This window comes from Xyrauchen texanus, chromosome 39, assembly GCF_025860055.1.
Source record: "Xyrauchen texanus isolate HMW12.3.18 chromosome 39, RBS_HiC_50CHRs, whole genome shotgun sequence".
Taxonomy (NCBI): Eukaryota; Metazoa; Chordata; class Actinopteri; order Cypriniformes; family Catostomidae; genus Xyrauchen; species Xyrauchen texanus.
Window position 1 is genome coordinate 15,811,119 of NC_068314.1, and position 23,753 is coordinate 15,834,871.

At 43.2% G+C, this 23,753-nt stretch overlaps 1 protein-coding gene across 1 annotated transcript; it reads left to right on the forward strand.

Moving 5' to 3' along the window:
* Positions 1 to 123: 123 nt before the first annotated feature.
* LOC127632409 (bactericidal permeability-increasing protein-like) lies at positions 124 to 18,826 on the forward strand. Its single transcript, XM_052110984.1, has 15 exons — positions 124 to 330; positions 3,111 to 3,225; positions 6,699 to 6,830; positions 6,968 to 7,123; positions 7,846 to 7,909; positions 8,004 to 8,064; positions 8,179 to 8,270; positions 8,391 to 8,567; positions 16,812 to 16,871; positions 16,950 to 17,117; positions 17,193 to 17,260; positions 17,356 to 17,398; positions 17,486 to 17,549; positions 17,980 to 18,056; positions 18,219 to 18,826. The coding sequence occupies exons 1-15, from the start codon at positions 231 to 233 to the stop codon at positions 18,354 to 18,356; spliced, it is 1,515 nt and encodes a 504-aa protein (XP_051966944.1). The 5' UTR covers positions 124 to 230; the 3' UTR covers positions 18,357 to 18,826.
* Positions 18,827 to 23,753: the final 4,927 nt, after the last annotated feature.

Genomic DNA, 23,753 nt, shown 5'->3' on the forward strand with positions numbered 1-23,753 from the left:
CACAATACACCTGATTTGAACCTGAATTTTCCTGAATAACCTGATTTTCAAAGTTCTGAGTTTGCACTAGGGCGGTAGCTGTACTTAATACTGATTACTAAGTGTCACATGCTTTTAAAATAGCAACAGTTGACTTAGATTGGAGCAGATTACAGGACTCTTTTAACCTAACAGGTAAAGAGGAATATTCTTGTCCTTCCTTGTGTTTCTCATAGGCTAAAGTGGACACGATGTTCGTTTGGTTTGTTTTGTCTCTGTTGACCCTGCCAGAGGCTACAGGCACCAATGCTGGAGTTAATATCAAACTAACTCAGAAAGGACTTGAATATGGTAAGTGTGGACAAAACAAGGCTGCTTGTAGAATTTGCTCTGTGGAATTTAAAATAAATCTGAAAGTATGATGCTATAGAACTAAAACAAAAATTACTTTAGGGGTATTGCAGCGCAAAAACTTGCTCTAATTTATTAACAACCTGCAATCCAGTTTAATTAGGCACTAAATGTGCTGAACTAGTCTATTGCATTCTCTAGAACCTAGTACTCAAACTGGCCACAAGACTAATTTTTTTGTGCATGTTTTCACTGTTACCTGACTTGCATAGTTCCTTTACTGAATCTGGTGCTAAAACAGACAGTGCATGTAAATAAACAACACTATCAGACTGTGCAATTAATGTGTGTTTGTGAGGACAAAGAGATAATGGCACACATCTACAAAGCATCTCTAAATAAGAGTAAAGTTCAGAGTAAGTATATTTCTTTCCCCTTCAAATCTAGGGTTGAAAGGGTTACTTTTAAAATGTATAACACTACAAATTGCAGAATACAGAATGCTGTAAAATGTAATTTGTTTTATATGACATTAGATTGCTCTAGGGTAGTAATATAATCTAAATACTTTGGAAAACTTCTTCAACACTGGCAAATTTATTCACTTGTTTTGACTATAAACAAGTTAATAAAAAGTGAAAAACAAAACAAACAAAAAACATCTGCCAGTAGGCTATTGTAAGAAAAAATTAACTTACATTAAAATTTCATTCTCTGAAAAAAGCCTAAATATTTGATGCAGTGTTGCTTCTCAAGTAATTTTTCTACAGAACATATTTACAATAATTCTCCTCAAGAATCCATTATGTTTGCAGTAAATCTTTGCCCTAATATCAAAGGTCTTACCAGAATGGAAAATAAAATATCATCTGACATGGATTTTCTTGATATAATCATTCACAAAATATAATTGTGCATGGCAACAGGTGCATGTCAGGGCTAGAAATAGCATATAGCTTAGCATAAAGCAAAATTTTCACATGACAATTTACCCTGGGCTAACTATTTCTACTGCTCTTAACTTACTTCACAAAACCCCAGAGTGTATACAACATATTTTGTCCTATTGTATGTGGATTTAGTTCATAGAATGAGACAGAAAATATAATATTTTTAGTTTTCTGTTCAATGCAAACTGCGACACTGGTTAGCATTTCTGTCACGGTGCATAAGCAGGAAGAAGGCCTGGCTGGATCAGGAGGCCAGGGCCAAACTGGAGGGGAACTTGGAGACCAAGGCAAAGTCTGAGCCGCTGAGCAGATGGTGAGGTCAGTAGTGGACACAGGGGAATGGACAGACTAGTTTGTATTTGTAGGCGTTAGGACTGGGTCAGACAGGTTGACGATTGCTGGGGACAGGACCGCAGAGGGCTGGTCAAACTGAGCAGGGACCTCAAAAGGCTGAACAGACTGGTCAGTGATTATTGTGGACTGGACTGGGTCAGACTGGTCCACAACCGCCGGGGGCAGGACTGAGTGAGTGACACCCACTAGGGACTAAACTGACTTAGCAACAGACTGGTAGCTGGTGTTTGACAGGTGCTGGTTACTGGGCTGAACAACAGACTGGTGACTGGTGTCTGACAGGTGCTGGCTACTGGGCTGAGCAACAGACTGGTGACTGGTGTCTGATGGTTGCTGGCTACTGGAGTGAGTAAAAGGCTGGTCTGATGGGTGTTAGTTACTTGGCTCCATAAAAGACTGGTAGCTGGTGTCAGATGGGTCACTGGACTGTGCAAAGGACTGGACAGCTGCTAGGGACTGGACAGGACAGTCGATGGTCATCGGGGGCAGGACGGGCTCGTCGACAGCCAAGAGAGCTGGATGGGCTCGTCTGCAGCCACAGGGAGCTGGACGAGCTCGTCGTCAGCCACGGGGAGGGACTGGGGACCGGCCTCCGTGGCCGGTAGCGCTGGCAGCGACTGAGGACCGGCCTCCGTGGCCGGGAGCGCTGGCAGCGACTGGGGTTCGGGTACCTTACTCAGCTTCCTTCTCCAAACGGCCACTACCTCCTGATGGGCAGCAACGGACTTAGGGGTGGAGCTCCATCTCTTCCTCCTCCTCCTATGAGTGATGGGAAGAGGGGCTGCAGCATTCATCATCAGTGAGGGGGCATCGCTGTCCTTGGGCTGGGATTAAGAAGAAGAGCCCTTTAAGACACAGGCAGAGATAAAATAATCCCATTTTAAAGCCAATTTTATGGTCTCAGAAAGACTCCCCTCTTTACCACCAACAGGAATACAAGACTTGATGGGCAGGAGGAAACAAGCAGGCAGGGTTAGGAGAGCGCATGGCAGACAGAAAACAAAATAGAGCCATGCGTCAAACACAAGACACAAACACATTAACGGACCACAGACAGGAGAGGACTGTCAGACCGAGGTTGTGACAATTTCTCACATAAACAGCCTTATTCTTTTAAAAATACCCATACCATATATATATAAAAAAACATTGACAAATATATTGCTGTAATTGTGTATTTATTGGATTCATGTTTCATCTGTCAAAGAGTTTCTAACTGTTTTTGGTTAAGCTTTAAAAACATTCTGTATTTCCTCTATTAAGCACCCAATCAAAGTTCCTTAATGACATTACATCCACCTTTTCACACATAACAGTGTGAAAGCGCACTCTGACTGCTCTCATGAATGTAACAAACATCACAAGAAAGTGTTTCACCATTGTTCAAACATGCTGCACATATCATAAGTATTACACTGAATTCAGGAGATGACAGATACATGATTAGGACAATAACTGAGTTTGTTCTTACTGCAGGTCGACAGACTGGTATTGCCTCAATCCAGCAGAAGCTAAGAACCCTCCATGTGCCAGACATAAGTGGCACAGAAAGTGTGGATCCTATTGGAAAAGTCCAGTACAGTTTAACAGGGTAAGTTTAAATTCTTCTTCGTTGTGCTTCTATTACTTTCTACAATGTAATACCAAAAATGTTATTTACCATAGTAATAGGCTCATTCCAAATGAAGCCCTCTGGGTCATTCAATAAAACAGGTGTATTACATTTTTAAAAGCTACATTGCCTAAATAACTAATGTTAGTTTCAGCAACACTTTTTAATGATCAGTTATTTACAACATAATGGTAACGATGTTGACATTTTATAAGACCCCTATTGATAAATATAAAACATAAAATATAGTGTGTAAAGGATATTAATGGAAAGGAGGAGGCGAGAACCGGCTTGACAATATCTGTGTCACCTAATTATCAATAATTAGGTGTGTAGCATCACGACCCGGCACTGCCCTCCGCCCTGTCACATTCCTCCCTTGTTCTCTCAGGCATGACAGCATGACGCACAATGTAACAATGTTGACATTTTATAAGACCCCTATTGATAAATATAAAACATAAAATATAGTGTGTAAAGGATATTAATGGAAAGGAGGATACGAGAACCGGCTTGACAATATGAATAATATTTTAATGAAGAACTTAAACGAAAAGACAAACACACAAAGGTGTCAGACAGCTGCCCGAAAAATCTCTCTCTCTGTCCCACTGCAGTCTCCAGTCAGCCTTTATCCATCTCTGAGGCTTGATTAACCTGATTAGGTGTGTAGCATCATGACCCGGCACCGCCCTCGCCCTGTCACATTCCTCCCTTGTTCTCTCAGGCATGACAGCATGACGCACAATGTAACAATGTTGACATTTTATAAGACCCTTATTGATAAATATAAAACATAAAATATAGTGTGTAAAGGATATTAATGGAAAGGAGGATACGAGAACTGGCTTGACAATATGAATAATATTTTAATGAAGAACTTAAACGAAAAGACAAACACACAAAGGTGTCAGACAGCTGCCCGAAAAATCTCTCTCTCTGTCCCACTGCAGTCTCCAGTCAGCCTTTATCCATCTCTGAGGCTTGATTAACCTGATTAGGTGTGTAGCATCATGACCCGGCACCGCCCTCGCCCTGTCACATTCCTCCCTTGTTCTCTCAGGCATGACAGCATGACGCACAATGTAACAATGTTGACATTTTATAAGACCCCTATTGATAAATATAAAACATAAAATATAGTGTGTAAAGGATATTAATGGAAAGGAGGATACGAGAACTGGCTTGACAATATGAATAATATTTTAATGAAGAACTTAAACGAAGACAAACACACAAAGGTGTCAGACAGCTGCCCGAAAAATCTCTCTCTCTGTCCCACTGCAGTCTCCAGTCAGCCTTTATCCATCTCTGAGGCTTGATTAACCTGATTAGGTGTGTAGCATCATGACCCGGCACCGCCCTCGCCCTGTCACATTCCTCCCTTGTTCTCTCAGGCATGACAGCATGACGCACAATGTAACAATGTTGACATTTTATAAGACCCCTATTGATAAATATAAAACATAAAATATAGTGTGTAAAGGATATTAATGGAAAGGAGGATACGAGAACTGGCTTGACAATATGAATAATATTTTAATGAAGAACTTAAACGAAAAGACAAACACACAAAGGTGTCAGACAGCTGCCCGAAAAATCTCTCTCTCTGTCCCACTGCAGTCTCCAGTCAGCCTTTATCCATCTCTGAGGCTTGATTAACCTGATTAGGTGTGTAGAATCATGACCCGGCACCGCCCTCGCCCTGTCACATTCCTCCCTTTTTCTCTCAGGCATGACAGCATGACGCACAATGTAACAATGTTGACATTTTATAAGACCCCTATTGATAAATATAAAACATAAAATATAGTGTGTAAAGGATATTAATGGAAAGGAGGATACGAGAACTGGCTTGACAATATGAATAATATTTTAATGAAGAACTTAAACGAAGACAAACACACAAAGGTGTCAGACAGCTGCCCGAAAAATCTCTCTCTCTGTCCCACTGCAGTCTCCAGTCAGCCTTTATCCATCTCTGAGGCTTGATTAACCTGATTAGGTGTGTAGCATCATGACCCGGCACCGCCCTCGCCCTGTCACATTCCTCCCTTGTTCTCTCAGGCATGACAGCATGACGCACAATGTAACAATGTTGACATTTTATAAGACCCCTATTGATAAATATAAAACATAAAATATAGTGTGTAAAGGATATTAATGGAAAGGAGGATACGAGAACCGGCTTGACAATATGAATAATATTTTAATGAAGAACTTAAACGAAAAGACAAACACACAAAGGTGGATTTTGTTCATAGAATGAGACAGAAAATATAATATTTTTAGTTTTCTGTCTGCCGGCATGTCATCCCCGTCTACCTGGATGAGGGAGGGGACAAGGGGAGGGAAACAAATAAAAAATGTGGCACCTACACGGAGTAACGGCGATCGTGCCAAATTGACAAAAACATTTTAAAAAAGAGAGGGAAAGGCCAACAAGGAGCGGCAGTGGGAGAGAGAGAGAAAAAAAACACTTACTCGCCGGTTCTCTGATACGCCATAGCTTGGTCCTCGGCCACACCTCCAACGGATGACAGCTGTGCCTCCCCGGACGGATCGTAGGCAGTCTTCTGGCCCCTAGCGGACAGAACGCCCCGCCGCATTCTCGAGAAACAGAAGAGGTCTCCCCGCCCCTGGCAGGGGTTCTCCCGCTCCAGGCGGTCAGCCAGGAGCCCCTCCTCACTCACATTTCAGCGGCTGGTAGGGGTCTCTTCCGCCCAAGGCAGCGGCCCTGACCACTCCAGGCGGTCAGTTAGGAGCCCCTTCTCCCTTCGCGGTCGGCAGCCGTTCGTCCGCTCTCAGGCGGCCGGGTTCCTCCATCCTCCAGCGGATGGCCATGGCTGCTCCGTTGGGGTGGATGGTAGCGGCGAGGATTCTACTACGGTGCATCCCTTCTCCTTCCTGGATTTCGGCACCAGTGTAAAGGGTATTAATGGAAAGGAGGTGAGAACTGGCTTGACAATATAAATAATATTTTAATGAAAAACTTAAACTAAAAGACAAACACACAAAGGTGTCAAACAGCTGCCCGAAAATCTCTCTCTCTGTCCCACTGCAGTCTCCAGTCAGCCTTTATCCATCTCTGAGGCTTGATTAGCCTGATTAGGGGCTGGGCGTGTAGCATCATGACCCGGCCCGGCCTCAGCACTGTCACATAGTGATAAAAAGAGACCTTTATTTTTTCTTGCATAGACTATTTTATGTTTTGCTAATACTGCAACAAGTTGGAAACAAGGCCCTGTGTTTTGGGGAATAGGCCAAAAAAGGCATCCACATGAAGAAAGAAAAGAAAAATGTGCTAGATTTTTAGAAGTTAGAATCAGCTAATCATTGTTACAGTTACTTAAACGTTAAAGAGAAATACAAACAAGTACACTTTTTGTAGAATGACCCCTCTGCATAATCATTAAAATAAAAATAATGTGATTTCTCTGTATGTATTACAGGATGCAGATTGTAAACCTGGGCCTACCCCAATCATCACTGGGGTTAGTTCCTGGTACTGGAGTCAGTCTTTCAATTGCTAATGCCTTTATCAGTCTGCATGCCAAGTGGAGAGTCAAATATCTTTGGATCATGTAAGTATGATTGTCCAAATGACTAAGCTAAATTTATCTGAAGACCCATCTGGGAAACATAGGAATAATATAAATGTAATATATTAATAAGGCTTTTGGAGAAGACAAAAACATCTGATCTCTTTGTTACTACACAGAGAAGACAGTGGATCGTTTGATCTGGCTGTGAGTGAACTGTCCATTAGGACCACTATTGCAGTCATGAGTGATGACACCGGCCACCCATCAATCAGTATGATCAACTGTGCAACAACTGTGGGGAGATCAAGCATCACGTTTCATGGTGGGGCCAGGTAATACTGTTCAACTAACACACATCACAAATAGAGACAGACCCACTGGGCTGATTTACAGTAAGTGTTGAATGAACAATCACCATATTATCTCTGCTTCAAAATTTCAATAGTATACAAGGTCAATCTTTCATGATGCTGGTGCTCTTTTAAATGAATACATTTTAATGCAGAAGGAGCTGTTCCCCAAAAGAGTTGTGTATGACAAATATTATTATATATAAATAGGGAACACATTTTTTTCTATTTCAACAAATTTTTATTGAAAGATGATGTTTTACAATCAGAAAATGTGTACCATCAATCTCAGGAGGTGAAACGAAATAGTATATGTGCAGTTTGATTTTACATAAATTTTCTATGGGGTTTGCAATATACAATTTACAGTTTAAATAAAACCATTATTTCTTTGATTTTGTATTTTTACAGCAATTTTGGTTTATAGTTATTGATGAATATATAGGCTATTTCTCATACATTAAAGAAAAAAATAATAGTTTGATATTGGTAACATAGTTGCATGCTGTGCTTTACAAATGCAGTCAGCACAACAATAACAAGTAATATGACATCAGTCAAACTGTATTTATGGAAAGAACCAGAAATTCTTATTGTTATGTGACAAAAGATTAAACCAATTTGAAGCAACTGATGGTGTTAAGTTTGTTTTTGAGTATAAAAGGTTTTACTTTTGTGCACAATTCTTCCTATTTTTATGGCAGCTGGTTGTATAACCTCTTCAGTTCCTTCATTAATAAGGCCCTGCGCGATGCTCTGCAGAAACAGGTGAGGATTTGATTGTTAATGCCCACAGTTGATTAGGAACAGAAAGCCAATAACAACATACCAGAGTTTCACAACCAACTGTATTCTGTTTCAGATCTGCCATCTGGTGGCTGATTCCATTGCTGAAATGAACCCCCACCTGAAAACATTAAATGGTGCGATGATTAACAATCATTAATCAATCATTCGGGTTTGTGATGAAAATCCTTAGCATTTAATACAGCTTAATGTTCACAGCCAAATGACTTCTCTGTTGTTGTTCCCTTCAGTTATAGCCAGAGTAGACAAGTACGCTGAGATTGAATACTCCATGGTGGCATCTCCTGCCATTTCCAGTACCTCCATTGACCTGGGTTTAAAGGTAATATTAGGCATTATAAAACAACCAGCATACCCTACATACAACCATAGTTTACTGAAAATACATAAAGCAACTTTTACAACTTAAGCTACGTCATAATTGGGTTTTTGCACTTAACAGGGTGAATTCTACAACATCGGACAACACAAAGAACCCCCCTTCTCCCCCAAACCTTTCTCATTGCCTTCCCAGGATACCAGTATGCTGTACATTGGAGTCTCTGCCTTCACAGCCAATTCAGCAGGTTTTGTTTACCACAGTGCTGGCGCCCTCAGCTTCAACATCACTGATGACATGGTGAGATTTTTTAGTGTAATTTTGGCACACAGAAGTTACATTTTGAGTTATAAAGAAATTATACTATCAATAGTTCCCCTTCTGTCGCTCTCTCCACGTTGTGTCGGAGAAGCGACACTAGGGGTCTCTCTTGAGCGCCGATATTCACCTCTGACCTATTGAAAAGGGCCAATGAGAGTTGGCAGTCAGTATTTGCATACCCCGCCCCGCATACGGGTATTTAAGCGGGGCAAATACGGAAGTTTATTCAGAAAATTTCTTTGGAGCTGATGGTCTGTTTGCAGTCTACTGCGAGAATACACACACCCTGAACGCTTCCTGTATCTCTGACGATCTGCTTACTGTTGGATTTTGACGGCGCACAACAGCGGCTTTCTCCTACTTTGCACGGCGTGCATTGTTGCCCCTGAGCGCTTTGACAGCGCAGACACACACACACACACACACAGTGTATTAAAAGAGTTATTTCCTGTAAAAGAGCAAATTTCTCTTAAAGAGCAAACACAGCGGCGTTGAACGTCCTTTTAAGGACGCGTCTTTCTAAAGATGCCCTTCCGCCCCTGTGTCGTTCCTGGATGCGGTAGAAGCCTCTCCGCTTCAGACGGCCACAGGCGCTGTCTCGTGTGTTTGGGCCGCAATCACACCGAGGCGGCGTTTGTGGATGGTTCATGTTCTCACTGCGAGAACATGACCATGACCACGTTGCGGTCGCGGCTTGCTTTCAACAGAAAGCAAGCCACCCCAGCCGCACCCCGCATTGCTCCTTCTTCCCACGGGATTGAGGACGATGCGGTTGGCGCTGGGGGCGATTTGGGGGCGGCAGCGGGTGCGGTTTCGCCGGGTAGCCCCCCGCGAACCTCCCGTTCCCCGACATGCTCACTGGTCCCCGTCTACGCTCGCGGCGATAGCGGCTCGCCTCACGGCCTGGCTGTCTATCCTCCCGAGCCCGAAGCAGATGAGCTCGCCGCTGCATCGGAGAGTGTGATGTCTGATGCTGAGGACTCCCCTGGACTGCCGCCTTCGGGCCAGCAGGCCCAGGCTGAGGCCGACGCTCAGATGTCTGACATGCTTTCCTGGGCCGCCGTGAGCGTGGGGTTCGATTGGAACCCTCCATCCTCCCCACAGCCTTCACGGTTGGATGACTGCTTCCTGGGGGCAGCGTGCCGTTCCCGGAGGTGCATGACGAGCTGACGGGACGCGTACTTCCACGTCTCAATTCTGCCACGACACCGACCCTTCTTACGGTTCGCGTTCGACGGCCAGGCGTTTCAGTACAAAGTCCTCCCCTTCGGCCTGTCTCTGTCCCCTCGCGTCTTCACGAAGGTCGCAGAGGCGGCCCTTGCCCCGCTACGAGTAGCCGGCATCCGCGATTCTCAACTACCTCGACGACTGGCTCATCCTAGCACACTCTCGAGAGTTACTATGCACACACAGAGACCAGGTGCTCCGCACCTCAGCCGCTTGGGGCTTCAGGTCAACTGGGAAAAGAGCAAGCTCACTCCGGTTCAGAGCATCTCTTTTCTCGGGCTGGAGTTAGACTCAGTCTCAATGACAGCACGCCTCACGCAGCGAGCGTGCTCAGTCGGTGCTGGACTGCCTCGCTTCCTTCAAGCCAGGCACAGTGGTCCCTCTAAAACTTTTCCAGAGGCTCCTGGGGCATATGGCGCCCTCCGCGGTCGCGCCGCTGGGGTTGATGCATATGAGACCACTCCAGCACTGGCTCCAGACTCGAGTCCCGAGACAAGCATGGCACCACGGCACGCATCGGGTAAGGATCACCCCCGCCTGCCTCAAAACACTCCGACCCTGGACAGACCTCTGCTTTTTACGGGCAGGAGTGCCCCTGCAGCAGGTGTCCCGACGCGCTCTGGTCACAACCGACGCCTCCGGTCCGGGTGGGGTGCCGTGTGCAGCGGGCACGCAGCAGCGGGCCGCTGGAAAGGGGCCCCGCTGCGCTGGCACATCAACTGCCTGGAGTTGCTGACCGTCCTTCTTGCTCTCAGGAAGTTCCTCCCGCTAGTTCGGGACAAACATGTCCTCGTGAGATCGGACAGCACCACGGTGGTGGCGCATATAAATCGCCAAGGCGGCGACGCTCCCGCCACATGTCACAACTCGCCGCCGCCTCCTCCTATGGAGCCAGCACTCAAGTCGCTACGTGCCACTCACATCCCCGGCAAGCTCAACGTCAGAGCGGACGCGCTTATCACGACAACGCCTGCCCGGCGGGGAGTGGAGGCTTCACCCCAGTCGGTCCAGCTGATTTGGGAACGGTTTGGCAAGGCCCAGGTAGACCTGTTTGCCTCCCAGGAAACCTCCCACTGCCCGCTCTGGTACGCCCTAACAGAGGCTCCCTCGACAGACGCGCTGGCACACAGCTGGCCCTCGGGCTGCGCAAGCACGCATTTCCCCAGTGAGCCTTCTTGCACCGGTGCTGTGCAAGGTCAGGGAGGACGAGGAGCAAGTCACGCTAGTGGCCCCCTACTGGCCCACTCGGACTTGGTTCTCGAACTCAGGCTTCTCGCGACAGCTCCTCCCTGGCGAATTCCCCTGAGAAAGGACCTCCTCTCTCAGGGACGGGCACGCTCTGGCACCCGCACCAGACCTCTGGAACCTCCACGCCTGGTCCCTGGACGGGATGCGAAGAGCTAGCCGGCTTACCGGCGACCGCTAGAATACAATCAACCAAGCCAGAGCCCCTCTACCAGGCACCTTTACGCTCTAAAGTGGCGCTTGTTCGCAGATTGGTGTTCTTCCCGAACTGAAGACCCGCAGAGATGCGCTGATCAAGTCAGTGCTCCTGTTCCTACAGGAGAGGCTGGACAGGAGGCTGTCCCCGCCCACCCTCAAGGTGTATGTTGCCGCCATTGCCGCCCACCACGATCCTGTAGACGGCAAGTCTTTGGGTAAGCACCGACCTGATCCTCAGGTTCCTGAGAGGCTCCGGAGGTTGAATCCCTCCCGCCAGGCCTAGTTCCCTCCTGGGATCTCTCGGTAGTCTTGGCAGGACTCCAGAGACCTCCCTTCGAGCCGCTTGAATCAACTGGACTCAGGGCCCTCTCTTAAGACGGCCCTGCTGATCGCGCCGCCTCTATCAAGAGGGTCGGGACCTGCAAGCTGCTCTCTGTCAGCTTACACTTGCCTGGAGTTCGGTCCGGCAGATACGCCTGTGATCCTAAGACCGCTGACCGGGCTATGTGCCCAAGGTTCCTACCACACCCTTCCGAGATCAGGTAGTGAACCTGCAAGCGCTGCCCCGGAGGAGGCAGACCCAGCCCTTTCATTGCTATGTCCAGTGCGCCCTGCATCATTTACCTGGACCGCACACAGAGCACCAGACGCTCTGAGCAGCTCTTTGTCTGCTTTGGGGACGGCAGAAAGGGAATGCCGCCTCCAAACAGAGGCTCGCCCACTGGGTTGTCGACGCCATCACACTGGCTTATCACACCCAGGCCGTGCTCCCTACCCTTGCGGGTCCGAGCTCACTCAACAAGGGGTGTTGCGTCCTCGTGGGCACTGGCCAAGGGCACCTCCCTAGCAGACATCTGTAGAGCCGCGGGTTGGGCAACACCCAACACCTTCGCGAGGTTTTACAACCTCCGCGTTGAGTCGGTTAGCGCCTCGTGTTTTGTCAGGTCCGAGCCCGTAGAACTCGGTAACACGTAGACCGACCGGCCGGGTGGATCGCTATGCCTCAGCTCTTTTCCTGACGCCAAGGTAAAGTAGTGCGCCTTCTTCCCAGGGCGCTCCACTCCGAAGTCGGGCCCCTGGTCGATTCCTCCCCAGCCCTCCGGGTCCGCGGTTCAGCGGAGGAACTCACTGACCCAAGCCACCGCGGGTACCCTGATGGCTACCCTGTACTGGTATAGGTGCTCCACAGGTAAGGCCTCCTGCTCGGACTCCCCTGTGTGTAATTCCACTGTTCTGTCCCCTTACGAAGGACTCCGTGTCTCCCTTAGGCAGTTACAGCTGCCCCGGTCGCCGTGCTGTAGCAACTCCCCCTTCGAGGCTGGATCTACCACCGCATCATACTTTCCACACGCAGCCCTAAGACGGCCGTGTGACGTGTCTACCACTTTTCCTCCCCAAGAAAAAGGGCAGGTGTGGTCTCCGCGAGGGTCTGGGTAAGACCCCTTCCCTATATGCGTGTAAGGGCCCCGGCCGTGATTGCTCTATGCAGAAACATAGAGAGAAAAGAGGCCCAGCCAGGCTGGCCCGCTCCCATGTTGGCAACATCGCCTTGTTCCCTCCCAGGGTAACTAGAAGGATTCCGATGTTCTTATGGGGCATTGGGGAAGGGTACGTGCAGCCAGGTACAGACGATGCGCGGCACTGGATGAAATCCCTGCCCGCCTCTGTATCGGGCGGTTCACGTACACGGTTCAGCGCATGGCAAGATTGAATGGGTCCCCTAGTGTCGCTCCCGACACAACGCGGAGAGAGCGACAGAAGGGGAACGCTTGGTTACGGATGTAACCTCCGCTCCCGAGGGAGGGAACGACACGCTGTGTCTTTCCTCCGCCATGTCGCTGAACCGAAGCCACTGTTGTGGCCGGACCATTTCCGCTCCTCAGAAAAATCCTGACTAAACTCTCCGTATTTGCCCCGCTTAAATACCCGTGATGTCCGGGCGGGTATGCAAATACTGACTGCCAACTCTCATTGGCCCTTTTCAATAGGTCAGAGGTGAATATCGGCGCTCAAGAGAGACCCCTAGTGTCGCTTCTCCGACACAACGTGTCGTTCCCTCCCTCGGGGAACGGAGGTTACATCCGTAACCAAACGTTTTGGTATCATGTAGAATGTGTACACAGTAACCCATTTCAAGTTTAAGACACGAATACATGTGTTGCCTCCAAGATAAATGGTCTGCACTTATATAAATGGTCTGCACTTATATAGCGCTTTTTTAACCTTAGCGGTTGTCAAAGTGCTTTACACTGTGACTCATTCACCCATTCACACACACACTCACACACCAATAATGGCAGAGCTGCCATTCAAGGCACTAGCCTGCAATTGGGAGCAACTTGGGGTTCAGTGTCTTGCCCAAGGACACTTCGGCCTGTGGAGTCATGTGGGCCAGGAATCAAACCACCAACCTGGCGATTAGTAGACTCTCATTCATTAAATAGATTTTTAAATGTATAAATAATTTATCTCCAGAAACCATTTGTCTACTAATAACAAAACAAGAGGATAAGGAAATTACGAGGGGTGTAACAAGTCACAATTTTAGAGTAGCAATATGTAAAACATCATTTGGAGAGTCATCATTCTCAGTAAAATGTATACAGTTATGGAATAATTTACCAATAGAAATCTAATGTTCATTAGAACTGAAAAAAAAAAAAAAAAATAGCATAAACATAATTTGTGAAGTTTGTGAATAGTGATGGTTGTATACAGTCTCTGTTGTCTGTTTTATATTCTTTGTAACCTTTTTTTCATTTTTTATTTTGTTGCTTTTTGTTTGTTTTATTTGCTTTTTTTCTTTTTGGTTGGCTTGCTTGTATTTAACTAAAATCGTAACCATGGACAGGTGCTGCGAATTAGCAATGAGCTTGTTTACAGAGCATCTGCTGCTTAAAACGTATGTAGCAATGTTATTCCTGCACACGTCCAGTAAGTGGTGGCAGAAAGCCGGCAAACTGTTGTCTTAGATAACATGACACAAAGCCATAATAAATACACAAATGTTCTTAGTTAAGACAATTATTACAATGATATGAGTTAATTACATGCCTGTAATAATCTTTGCAATAAATGTTCGCTACAACGCCACAAGCTGAAATCATCTCAGTCCAGTCAGCTCTGTTGATGGCTTGAAAGCACAGTCATCTACGAGAGACCGCAAACAAATTTTTCAACAACGGAATTCGCTAAAAGCAGTGTTCGTATTTAGGGAAGAGTTAAGGGTCCCCCCATAAGGCCAAAATAATGTTACTTGGGGGTTCCTAGTGTTTCATCAAAAGAATACTGTAAAAATAAAACTATATTATTTTTTAAAGTTTGCAGTGACACAATGCGACATTGTCCATTTTCTGTCCCAGTTTTCATCGATAATCCAAATTCGTTTTTTTACGTCAGAAAATTCTAAATATGCCGAATGCGCCATGTGCTGTTTTCTGAAGGAACATACTTACTTTGTATATCTCCCTGAGTGCCGACGTCACACACCTGCATCTCTGCAAAATTGTAGCTGCAAATTTCCACAAGAGTTTCCCAGCTGGAATTCAGTTGCGTTCAGTTGCACTTTTCCAAGTAGGAAGTTGGAAAATCTGACTTTATGAGTTAAATGGAATGCAGCATAATGTTTTCGCCTGACGTAATTATTCAGTTCAAACGAGGTAGACAGTCATGTGTTTTCATGGCTACTATCAAGTGTATGAAACAAAAAGTTTCCAAAAACTTGCCTAGTTTTGTTTTTTTACTCACATAAATTCTGCAAGTATGTTGCTTTTCCAAACCACTCAATATACAGTACACTACCTGTATTATTTGGAAATTGAAGTAAATATAACAATATTGTTATGAGTACTTTACATGTGCAGTATATTAGGATTGTACAGTAGATAGTCTAGACTGGTATTCTAAAGAAAATGGGGCACTTGCTAAACCGCTCTTCAACATTCAGCACCACATTAACATGATCATTCTCTGCTACCACACACAAAGTTTGAGATGGCACACTATCATGCTACACTTACTATTTGCCACATAGGCCAACGTGTATTCATACAGTTTTGAACAAAGTGATATCTAAGACTGATTTAGGAGGCACTTAAACAAACTTAATACTTAATAAACTTAATAAAAATACTCACATTTGAGCCGTTGCTGTCACGAAGAAACACTAAAAGAAGACGTAATCGCAGGTAAATAACACAAGACGAAGGTAAAAACAACAACAGTATGGATGTCAAGAGAGCATGTGTGAGGAGGTCAGGAGACACCTGCATGTGTGTAACTCGAGTCAGAAAGAATATAAAGACATCTTTATGAGTCTAAACTCCTGAAGAGCAATTGTCCAGCGTCTCATAGCAGTCGTAGCACACATGTAGCAACCGCCTGCATGTGCGGGCACCATCAAATGGAGTATACTTTGATGCCCATTGTACATAGGTGCCATGGTTTGTTTGTGGCAGGCAGCAGATGCCCTAAACCCACCCTACCCTAATCCTAACCATTTAGAACCTGTAAGGCAGAGTAGCCTGCCAGGAACAACAGATGAGACCTTTCATCCATCGCGTACTTTGCAGACACTGAGCATTTGCATCAAAATCGAAGAATACTTTGGGCTTTAAACTGCACTGACCTGAGGGACCAGACACCTAGGACACTCCAGCTGGTGGGGCAGGTCACACTTGAACTCAAGCAATTCTTAAGCCAGGGTCCCCAGAAGAAACTCCTAACTTGAGTCACCATTCTGAAACAGTAGAGAAAGAGACATGCACTATAAAAAATGTAATTGCATTTCATTCAGCTTGTGCTTTTTTAGAATCACAGATACTACGAAATGTGAATTGCTTTTCATCTACATAAAAACACACGTTAGAACAACAATATTCCCCCAAATGTTGTCCCAACTAGCCTAACAGAGTTGTCTGCATTGTTCCATTGCAACATGAACAAATTGTGTGGTTAGTGTTTTATACAGTAGGTTTATTTTTTTGTTGTTTGCAGACTTTATGCTGTTATTTTTGTTGCCAAAATAAGTAAATTTTTGTGTGGGTTTATGTTAGGAACTTATATTTTAATTTAATGAGGTTTGTTGATTGTCACCATTATTGAGGTTTGTGTGTTAAGGATTGAGGTTTAATGTGTGTCGATGACAAACAATAAGACAACCTGCCTTGAAAGACATACCTTTCTTCAGAGACAATGATAGCAGGTAAAACTACATGTAAAAGTAATTGAAATTGTGACAAATTGGAAATTCTCGTCTTGCGTATTGATTGTTGACTGAACATGAAAATAGTAGACCTCTCAACAAGAATTTAGTGAACAATCAAATTCACACTGACTAAACAAAGCAATGTTACTGAAGTCAAAAATATTACTGCATCATGTTGGCTTGTGTGCTCAACGATTTATTTATTTATTTTGTTTTTTTAATAGTGTGTATGATGCCACCATGAAAATGATGCCATATATATATATATCATATGTCAAACAATAATATATATATATATATATATATATATATATATACTGTATTTCTTTCTTTCTTTTTCTTTCCAGATTCCCTCTGAATCTCCACTTCATCTAAACACGGGGACATTTGAAGTTTTCATTCCACAAGTATGCAAATAAATTAGTAATTTCCAGTCATTAAATTCTAAGATTAACAGGAACTAAATTTGAGATGTTTTATTTCAGATTGCGAAAATGTATCCTGGTCTGATGATGCAGCTATTGGTTAAGACAGAGAAGGAGCCCATCCTTACATTTGAATCCAACAACGTGACTGTTCAAGCCAGCAGTACAGTGACAGCTTATGCTATCCAGCCCAACAGCACACTATCTCCACTCTTTGTCCTTAATCTGGTGAGTAAATAAGGAGGGACAATTGAGAGTTAAAGTAATGTTTTTTTTAATATAAACTCTCTTTTCAATCAACAGCAGGGCAGTGTCAGTGCTAGCGTATATGTGAATGAACTCAAACTAGCTGGAGCTGTGACCCTTAACGAGTGAGTGGTGCAACAGTGTGTCCATGTTCAAATGATTGTGAGTTTATCATCTTAAACTGCAATATTGATGTGACCTGTATACTTCTCTTAAACAGAATTGACATGAGCTTAGCAAAAAGCTACGTGGGCCCATTCCAGGTAAGATGTAACTAGGAAAAGTGTTTTAAAATCTGATCTAAAAGCAATCACTGAAAATGTCAATGTAACAGTAACTCTATCCAACAGGTCACATCTCTTGATAATATCTTCAAGACGGTCTTGAAAGTTGCTGTGATTCCCAAGGTTAATGGTAAGATTTTACACCCCTCCCATCCAATCACTTTTTGTGATGAATACACCAAAATTTAAGTTGTCATTCATTCTCAAATCAAATCAGTGATCATCTCCCATTTCCGAATCAAATATGGTGACTATGGTGCAGGTTTGATGTCTTGATGTTTAGTCACTAGACCATGCCATAACATAAACTGATTTGATGTTATTGACTTCCAAACTGCGCTATTCAGAGCTTGACAGCCCAGAGTCACTATTCACGTTTATTATATGGCAAAAAAGCATGTGACAATTTTTCACATTTTTCCTTTTTTTGTTCCATGGAAGATAACAAGCCTGAAATTGTATGCAAATAATGACTTCAATGAACTTCTTTAAGTGAGTGTTAGCTATACAATTTTATAACATGAAAATGTTTTTTTACTCATGAATTTATCCCATCTCAGCTCGATTAGCGGAAGGTTATCCACTCCCTGCCATTGGGATGATGCAGCTTGTAAACACTCAACTTCAGGTTATGAAGGTAAGCTCACATTTCTAGCAGTGTGATTCTGTATTTCATATATATATAAATATAGTATATTGTCTTGTATTAGTGTCTTTTAAATCAAGAAAATTAAAATTGGCAGTTTTGTTGTTTTTTGTCATACAATAGCTGTATTAAACTGTTTGTGTTTCTGCACAGGACTACTTGCTGATTGGAACAGATGTTCAACTTAACCCTCTATGTCATGACTTTTTATTTTGGGGGGGAAAAAATATGTTACCCCAATGTGCTACGAGGGTACTAAAACACCAAGGTTTTCTATATGGAGTGGAATGAGGAAAACATGTAATATATTCATTAGAACACGTTTTATTTTGACAAACATCAATAACAAATGGTTCCAGCCAATCAAAAAAACAATGAACAATCAAATAAACAAACTACTACTAATTACAACACCACATGTATAAATGTTTCTTACATTTCATATAAACATATTAACCAACATCCGAATGACTGTGTGTGTATGTGTGTGTGAATATGTGTTTGTGTGGTTTATTGGATATTGTTTGAATCAGTGCTTCTCTTTTTGACAAAGCATATGATTTCCTATTCTGTGTGAAACCTCAGAAAGCAGTTGCTGGTGGATGTAAAACAGAGGTGAACATCACATTTCCGGCACTTGGCTTTTGGTGTACCTGTGCACCCTGGTACCTTGCATCTCCCCTTCTTTTCAGCCATAATCATCCAGTGGGCTGTGGCATCCAGGCGCACATCAGGGACTGGAATTGGAGCAGCAGGTCCTTTTCTCCTCTTTTCCTCATACTCACCAGCAATTGTGGAACAGGGGCTGACCTTTCTTGCGCTCCAGGCTCTTTCCACTTTTGCATAGGGCTTCAGCAATGTAGGATTTGAAGGTATACAGCTTCATATGTTCATCCTTTCTCATGTCAGTACCTTCACAATCTCTTCGGTAGAGCAGCCATGTGGTCACGATGATCATATCCAGAAAGTGGAACACCAGCCGGTGGTACCACTTCTTTGATCTGATTTTGATCCGATACAGTGCAAGCAGTGAGTCAAGCAGATCCACCCCACCCATATTCTTGTTGTATTCTTTCACCACAGCAGGGCAGGGGACTTTGGTGATAATTTTTGCTTGCGATCCCACCTGTCAACCTCGGTGACTGGGTGGGCTCCAGTGTAATCACTGAGAAGGGTCACTGAGCGATTATCGTACCACTTTACAGCATACAAGGTGGTTTCTCTCACCATGGCCATCTTCTGTTCAAAAGATCCACGTCCCGCTCTTTTCAGCTCAGCATCGCACATCAAGTTGACGCCTGGTAGTCTGTTGCCACGAACAGTACCAGTGCAGTGAATTCCCTGCTGAGCCAGTGTAAGCACAAGAGGGACACTCGTAAACCAGTTGTCGAAGAAAAGCTTGTAGTTCTTTTGCTTGGGTATAGGCTGGGCCAGGCGGAGGACAACATTGCCACTTGCTCCCACATCTGCTAGCTCAGGGGGTTGTACAACTCTCCCTGTGTAGATTTCCAAGTTGTACGGGACACCATCAGAGCCAGCCAAGACGAGAATCTTGTAGCCCCATTTCTTTGGTTTTGATGGCAGGTATTGCTTCAATCGGTTTCTTCCCTTGAATGGGACCATCTGCTCATCAACAGCCAGCTTCTCACTCATTGGGATTGATGTCAGTTTTGAGGTTAGATGAGTAACCAGTGGTCGGATCTTGTGGAGTGGATCATTATTATCCTCCTGTCTCTCTTCATTGTTATTGAAGTGCAGGTGTTTTTTGATGGCCTCCCATCTATTCAGTGTCATAGTGTCAGCTACTTGGGACACTCTGCAGGCTTTGTTCCAAAACATGCGGGAGCCTGGTAAACCAAACAATGACATGTACACCACAATCCCCAGGAATTGCTCCAATTCTTTTATGGTGAGGTTAAGCGGCTTGTTTGCGTCACGTTGTATCGCATACAGATTTGACTGCTCTACAATAACTTCCAGAATGTCTTCAGAGAAAAACTGCTTGAAGTACTGGAGGGGGGACATGATATCATCAGATCTTGGAAGCAGGTCCTGCCATTCTGGGTAAGCATTGAAGTGTGCATTGTGGGGTGTTCGCCACCGGGGTAGGTGTGGAACATCAACCTCTTCTACATCTTCATCCTCAGACTCCGTGTCATTGTCAACAGACAGGCATTCTCCTAAAAAAGACAGCAGGAAGCGTGTGTGTCATATACCCTTCATCATACAATGACATGCATGCAAACAAACACGCACACATCACACATACACATCCACGCATGCACACACGTTACTTTGCTGACTGACCCCTAACTGACCCCTGACCTCCAAACTGCCTCTCAAACCTGATTCAGTGATCCTGTCTTCCTGACTCTCCTCAACCTCACTGTCCTCATTGTCACTCTCCTCAAGCTCACTGTCCTCACTGTCAGAAGGAATGACCCTAACTGCTCGATCATGTTCCTTCCTACCAGTAAAATTTTCTTGTGTCCATTTCCTGCAAGTATCAGTAGATAGTAAAAACATTGATCATGAAAAATGTATTTCTTAATGCTGACTGTTCAATGTAATTTGTACACATTATGTGTCCTGTTAATAAAGAAGAGAGATAAAGTTTGCCAGAAAACACTAGGCCTACTCATTTAGCCAGATTATGAGATGATAGGCTTGAGTGACCAAACTACATTTTCCATAATTCTCTGTGGCAACATAAAAATAATAATAATAAAAAAAACATTAATTGCACATATAATATGCATTCACAGAGCTTCCCAGGAGGACTTGAATGCACCATGTGGTCCTAATTTTGCATCCAATCACATCTCCCCACTTTAGCATATTGCCTGAAAAAAAAGTGGTCTAACTGCACAATGTTGCCCTGAGGCAACGAACAAAAAAACACAGTTTTAGTATATAAATAAAGTCTAAATATGTCTTTAAACAATCAAACATACTTCTTTACATACTGATGCACATACATATATTTTTTTTATATAAAGTTATTTAAATTTAAATATGTTAAAAAGTGAAATTGATCTTACCAATTGGTGGCACTGTGTCCCATGCGACTTTGCCTCCAGAAAGGACTGCCCCACCCCAAACAAAAGGCCACAACCACTTTAGCCCTTCATTTGATTGGACAGAGATATCAGGTGATATTATACTTTTTTTTTTTTTATAAAAAACATTAAAGGGGCAGTGTGAGGTCCAAAAAGGTAGTTTGTTGCCTGAGGGCAACACCATGCCATAGAGGGTTAAAGGATAAATCTCAACTGAAATGTTTGAATATTTTATAAAAATAACATAATAATAATAATAGTAATAATAATAATAGATTTATTGCTGAAGAAAATATGTTTGAAAAGGGGTACAGTATATAACTGTTCATTGCTTGAAGTATAAAATTACTTTTTTTTTTTTTTGTAATGTGATACATGGGGACTTTGATTCACTGATTATATACTGATTATTCATGATATCAGTAGAACGTCATATGGACATGCACAAATATAACTTTTTCCTGAGAATTACCCACTTAATTACTTATATTTGACATTTTTGCACGTCCTCTCCATGAGTAACAGTTGGGCCTGCTGTCCCCTCTTTACACCAGCAGAGGGAATCTTTTCCAAAGTATTAGAATGCTATGCATGATGTACTTCCTGTATAAGTAGGCCATCGTAACAAAGTTTTATTATTATTCTCCCTGTGATCTGGTAACATAGACTTACCTTTTAAAAAACTTTAAGCACATGGATCCTTAGCCATCATGGCAGTCAAATTTATTGCAGAAAATTGTGCACCATTGGAAGTGGTTTGAAAAAGACTTTTGTCACCATCATGTGGCAGTCAAAGTGGTTGAAAGTGCACTGTAACAACTTCAAACACTCTGCAAAGCCAGCAAAATATGGCCACCTACATCTTGTTTAATATTAATATAGTTGTATGGAAATCATAAATTGCAATAACCTTTAAAATATCTTCTCATGACTTCTGGTGAAGAAAATAAGTCATATGGGTATGGAATGACTAAAGGGCGAGTAATCAAAAAGAGAATATTCATTTTTAGGTGAACTAACCCTTTAAGCATTTAGACCTTTTCAAGACTCATACAAACATGAAGAAATAAGGGTTATCTAATGTATTTTTATGCCTATACAAATGTGAGTCATGAAGCTGGGACTACCCAAAGGAGTCAATACTTTTGAAGATCAACCTAAACAGCAAATGAAGACTCAAATACTTTTGGATCATGTAAGCACATTGTCTAAATGACTAAAGGGGTGTTCACACTGACAGTGTTTTGTAGCATCAAAGTGAGTGGAAGTCACTCATTTTTAGTGAGAATTGGCAGATTTGTGAGACATGAGTGACAACGAACACTGGCATATCCTGTAACACAACAAAGTCGAAAAGTTTACATGTATGCAAATTAGCAGCAAGTTGATCCACTGACTGCAAACAGGAGTAAAGACAGTGGGGCACATGAGATTCGTCTCCTGTAAGTCAACAAACTTTCCTAGCTGTGAGCAATTTCCTGATTTTGTGTATTTGTGTCTTGATATGGCAACAGACAGGGTCACCGCTGAGGAAAATAAGTTTGTAAAGATGATTTAATGAGAAATAAAATCCACTGACATCATTTAGTTTCAATCTGGTTTATTACTTTGCATTTGAAAAATGTTTTGCATAAATAAATACATGGGCACTTCCACCTCCCGAAACATTTCTTTATGTCTTGTGAATTCACTACAGCATACACACAGTGAACTGTGACAGAAATTAGGGAATCTGGCATGAAAATGTCTGTTCAATCAGTGTCTCATAGTTTTGTTTTGCTCAGGGAAGAGTGGATGAAGGCATGTCCTCTCAAACTCTGGGAGTTAGCTGATGTGATTTGCGTGAACATTGAACAGTCAGTGACTCTTCTGAGATGCAATAGATCAATTATAACATTATATATTCAATTAATGTTTACAAATAAATGCTTGGCAGCGGCACTTCTGGGTTCTTCAAGCAAGAGCTGTTTTAGATTACTGCTTCGTTCAAATTGAGCTGAAAATGAACAAAAAGTACTGTGTGTGTGGAGTTTACTCTATGACTACCAGTTTTAGTTTATGTTTTTCTGTGTTTTCTAGTTTATGTTTAGTTTTTTTTTTCAGTGTTTATTTTAGTTTAAAAAAAATTAAAGTACAATTTTAGAGCAGCTATAGTTATATATATATATAGTTATTACACAGGTCTCTGGAATACTCAATGGTGCCATCAAGCAGTCTAATATTTCTGAGTAACAACAGCACATCCGGGGATTGAGAAATATCAGCCCGGTCATCCGGGTATTACCATCTTTCCTACTTCTTGGATCACTGTGCGATCTCTAAAAGTAAGCTAATTAAATAATTTCAACTCAAATCAATGTTTCATGTTCATTTATTTATTTATTTATTTGCCAAGTAGTCTTTTAATACGCTGGATAATGAGGAGTCAGAAAATAAACATTAAAATAGTTAAAAGCAAAAGAACCCTGATGCAAACCAGAGGTCAAGTCAGCTGCTCCTCAATTAATCACTTTCACATAATTTCAACACAAATCAATATTTTATGTCCATTTATTTATTTGTGTGGTTAGTAGCCGTGTAATAAGTGGGATAATGTACAGTTAGCCAGTTGTTATTGCAAAATGCATGC

Excerpts from the sequence above, each read along its gene's own strand:
- LOC127632409 (XM_052110984.1), top strand. The coding sequence starts at position 231 with ATGTTCGTTTGGTTTGTTTTGTCTCTGTTGACCCTGCCAGAGGCTACA. Across the intron at positions 8,065-8,178 it reads CCACCTGAAAACATTAAATG|TTATAGCCAGAGTAGACAAG; the intron begins GTGCGATGATTA and ends TGTTCCCTTCAG. Across the intron at positions 8,271-8,390 it reads CCATTGACCTGGGTTTAAAG|GGTGAATTCTACAACATCGG; the intron begins GTAATATTAGGC and ends TGCACTTAACAG.